Source organism: Fukomys damarensis, unplaced genomic scaffold (genome assembly GCF_012274545.1).
Source record: "Fukomys damarensis isolate Sample0158 unplaced genomic scaffold, DMR_v1.0_HiC HiC_scaffold_5, whole genome shotgun sequence".
NCBI lineage: Eukaryota > Metazoa > Chordata > Mammalia > Rodentia > Bathyergidae > Fukomys > Fukomys damarensis.
The window spans coordinates 62283544-62287832 of NW_022900917.1; the positions used below are offsets into that span (position 1 = coordinate 62283544).

Genomic DNA, 4289 nt, shown 5'->3' on the forward strand with positions numbered 1-4289 from the left:
AAAGAAAGAAAGAAAGAAAGAAAGAAAGAAAGAAAGAAAGAAAGAAAGAAAGAAAGAAAAAGAAAGAGAGAAATATGTTCTACATAAAGGCGTCATTGCAGTGTTGTCTAAATTACAGGGAATGAAAGCTTCAGACAAAGTCCACTCAATTTCCACCAAAATTCAAGTTACCTAAAAATTAAGCAGTATGGAGAAGAAAATAAAAGAATGAAACTAAGCTTAACATGCTTTTCTCTAAAAAAAGCAGTTACTAAACATACAAAGGAATTTCTTGGGAAATGGTAACTACTAATATTCTACACCTTCTTTTCTGATATATAATTTTATACATATACATATTTGCAAAATACAAACTATATAATACAGATAGAAGACTTTCACTAAAGGTAAATAATATGCCTTAAAAAGAAATGACTGACCTTATTTTATAATATAATTGCTCTTCTTTCTAAACCTACAGGAGGCTCTTCCTCAGGTAAAAATATTAAATTGAAAGCATTGTGAAGTATGAATTCTGAGTTATAACAAGAACTATCACACAGAGAGAAAAAGGAGCAAGCCAAATAAATTCTAAACATAACTTTCGTTACATAAATAGTAATGGTGGCACATGCCTTAATCCCAGATACCTGAGAGGCTAAGACAGGAGGATCACTTAAACTCAAGGAGTTTGAGGCCAACCTGGGCAACACAGGCTTCATCTCAAAAGAAATATAATCATTACACAGTAAGTGTTTGCTGTATGGGAAAATGCTGAGTACTTTTTTCATTCAAAGATAGCATCATCAACATAAATGTAACTGAATTATCATAAGTTTTGAGATTATTCTTTTTTTCAATAGACAGGGTCTCATTATGCAGTTCAGACTGACCTTGAGCTCACTATGTAGCCCAGGCTGTCCTCAAACTCATGGTGATCCTCCTGCATTAGCCTTTCCAGGGCTGGGATTACAAGCATTTCTTCCCCTCTTCTAAGCTGTGAAATATACTGCTAACAAAACAAAATCCATAATTTTATTTTTCTACACTGCCAATCTCCCCTTCCAAAGAGATTTGTAAGACTCCCAAATAAATTTTGCAAACAAAAAAGACTACTCTAAGCCATATCAAACTACCATTTTGATCCATGTGATACTTGTGATGTTTTATTTTAATGCCATCACTGCTTCTAAGCCTATCAGCAATTCTAGAGAAATAGCTGATAATTAATATGCTACAAAGCTAACACTGTGTCACTAAGCAATGTCATACAGATTAATCTAGCATTCAAGTAAAAAGCTAATTTATACTTAGCCTTGATTACATTCCCTTTCAGCTATTCTCAGTCACCCTATACAACTCTATAAACAAAAATGGTCATTAATGCCTCAATAACAAGGCACTTAGAAGCTTATCTGAATAAGCAACTCAAATTTCAACTTGTCTTCATAGTCTTGAGTTCATGTAGCTGAAAATTCTCTCATTAAAACACTCCCTGGATCCATTTTTACTTTGAGAAAAAAATTTTCCAGCAGGTAAATTTACAAGTATCTATGATGGATGGTTTTAATATTATATCCTAGGAGTTTTATTGCTGGTTACATTGATGCTATAAGAATGAGAAATACCTAATGGATCATATGTTGAAAAAACAATGAAGGGCTGAGGATTTAGCTTAGTGGCACCATGCCTGCCTCACAAGCACAAGGTCATGAGTTTGATCCCCAGTAAAAAAGTAAAAGTAAAAGTAAAAAAGAAAAGATAGTCAAGGGGCAGAGTTGAAATCTCCCTTGTTCTTCAGAGGGAGACCCTGGGTTACTTAAAAAAAGGAACTAAGTATTATAAAACAAACCAAATAATTCAGTGCCTAGGCCTAGATCATGATTTTATTAAAAGGCAAGGACTCTGAACCAACAAAAAATGACAATGAAAGGCCAATTGGATTCAACACAAACTTGACACACCTATGTGGTATCATCAAAACTGTCATAATGGTGGTAATTTGCTCTACCTGCAACTTGAACTCTGCAAATTCTAACCACAGGCCCTAGTATTACCCATCTCCAAATATGACATTTTACTTAGTATCATTCAGACAAGAGACTAGAGCACGAGATTCAGCATAGCCATGTGTGCTAGTACATTCCTATAATCCCAGCACTCTAGAGAGACTGAGGCACAAGGATCCCAAGTTCAAACTCAGCCTTCGCAACTTAGTGAGACCCTATCTCAACATTAAAAAAAAATTGCAAAGGGCCAGGTAGTAGCTCAATGTAAAGGCCCTGAGTTCAATGCCCAACACTAGGAGAAAAAAAGTACTCAGAGCGCAGCAAAAATACAAAAACTACATAGTCCTTAAGCATCCAAAGAAAAAAACTTTGAAAAATGAAAATGAAAGCTGCAAGAGCTTTCAGTAACTTAAAGGTATATATTTTTCTATTCCCTCTGAGGAAAAAAAATTTTGATCTCTTTTAGAAAAACTGTTGTTTCAGATAAACATATAGTAGATACATATGTACACACAAGGGGTGGCTGAAAGATATAATGACTATTTATATTAGAAAATATAAACAGAGTTCTAGTTCTGAGAAAATGGTATCACAATAAACTCAAGACATATAACCAGCTTTCTCTTTCATACTCAGGCCTCAAACATCAGCATTCAGCTTGTTTGTTTTTAAACAAATCCACTGAGCAGGTATGTATAAACCGAGCCTGCCCATGTAATTACCTTCATGTCATAGCCGTATGTCTCTCTAATGTCCTCATCAGAGTCTGTTTCTTCATCATCATAGTCCATTGTTTGTCGAGGAGAAGATGATACACTGCTCACCACGCGGTTAAAAGCAGACTGCTGAAAACTAGGTAAGTGTCCCTAAATAGCAGAAAATTCCAAAATGAACAGAGACATACTAAACAAACACAGGTGATTACTATGTGCTAAGATCAGCAAGATGTAATGAACTTGCAAAGCAGGTAACAGTTGTTTAGCAGTTAGTAGAAATTATTTGACTGTGATGCAAAGATTCACCTGAATAATATTTCCAGATAATACTTCATTAAAATGACCTAGGTACATACCTAGAAAATGGTATGGGTGTATGCAAATGAAAAAGGCCACTGATCACATAATTACAGGCAAATTATTGTTTTCCTAGTCAACTGATAATAACCACATGCTGACAAATATTACCCCATGAAACAGAAAAAGAATATAAATCATAAACTTGCCTGTAAGTCCGGATTGGCAGCTGCTTTTTGGAGTTCTGCACTGATGATTTTTTCAGTTTTTTCTCGGGCTGCCTGTTCGACCATCCGCTGGCTTAGCACAGACAGTTTGGCCAGGGCAGACGACAGTTCATCTGTGGCTAGGGCCTGCCGGGCTCTGTCCTGCCAACTCATGGCACGCTCTGTCAAACACTGAAGGGCCTCTCCTTCAGGCAACCGTACAGGCAACTTCTGAAGGGATACTAGCAGTGACAGTATAGTCTCTAGCCTGGGCCTTCGAGACCTCATACAAAGAGGACAAAGGAATTTAACTTCTTTAGCCTGCCAGCTGGATCCTTTTTTCTGGGAACTTGATTTAGGAAGGGGAACACAGTTGTTATGGAACCAATCTTTGCAGAGCTCACACTGCAGCATGAACCCACTGGCTGTCTTACGGCAAATACAAAACTTTACTTCTTCTATGCGGTCCACCATGGTCATCTTGGCTAGGTTGGCTGCTCTCAGGGAATGCATAGCTTCAATCTCTTTTTGCTCTCGTTCTTTGAATACTGCCACCTGTGTACAACAAACATTTAACTGAAATGAGTCACTGCAAGATATCCCAAAAAACAAATGCTCAAGGCTAAGGACTCTTTCTCCTATTGTTTTAGTTTTTTTTTTTTTTTTGGTACCGGGGATTGAACTCGGGTCCTTGCGCTTGCAAGACAGGTGGCAGAACCACTGAGCTAAATCTCCAGCCCTTCTTTCTCCAATTTGGCCTCATAGTAACAAAACATTGTCCTTTATAAAACATTGGTTATAAATAACTTCTTAAAATTTAGGGTGCCCTGCCAGTTTGCATGCAAATATTCCTAACCTATGAAATGGGTAATGGTCTATCATATTTGACAATTTGCAACACTAGATACTTTGAACATTTTAGGGTACAGGAGAAAAACAGCATGACTTAAAATCAAGCAATTTGGGAACCAAATTTGGCTCTTTTATTTATTATAGACTCTTCACTTGGGACACAACTTTTCTTAACAGGGCACTGCAAAAGTGTCAAATTGAGATTTTTTTACTCACATTATATATATATA

General features: G+C 36.6%; 1 protein-coding gene across 4 annotated transcripts in view; it reads right to left on the reverse strand.

The window, feature by feature from the left end:
* Positions 1–4289, reverse strand: part of Kdm5a (lysine demethylase 5A) — a 123694-nt gene that overhangs the window by 51214 nt on the left and 68191 nt on the right. For all 4 annotated transcript variants that reach the window (XM_033760742.1, XM_010630329.2, XM_010630327.3 and 1 more), the window contains exons 23-24: positions 3211–3762; positions 2711–2854 (exon numbers count right to left, since the gene is read on the reverse strand). In XM_033760742.1, the coding sequence (XP_033616633.1) occupies positions 2711–2854; positions 3211–3762 (696 nt within the window). The remainder of the gene's footprint in view (positions 1–2710; positions 2855–3210; positions 3763–4289) is intronic.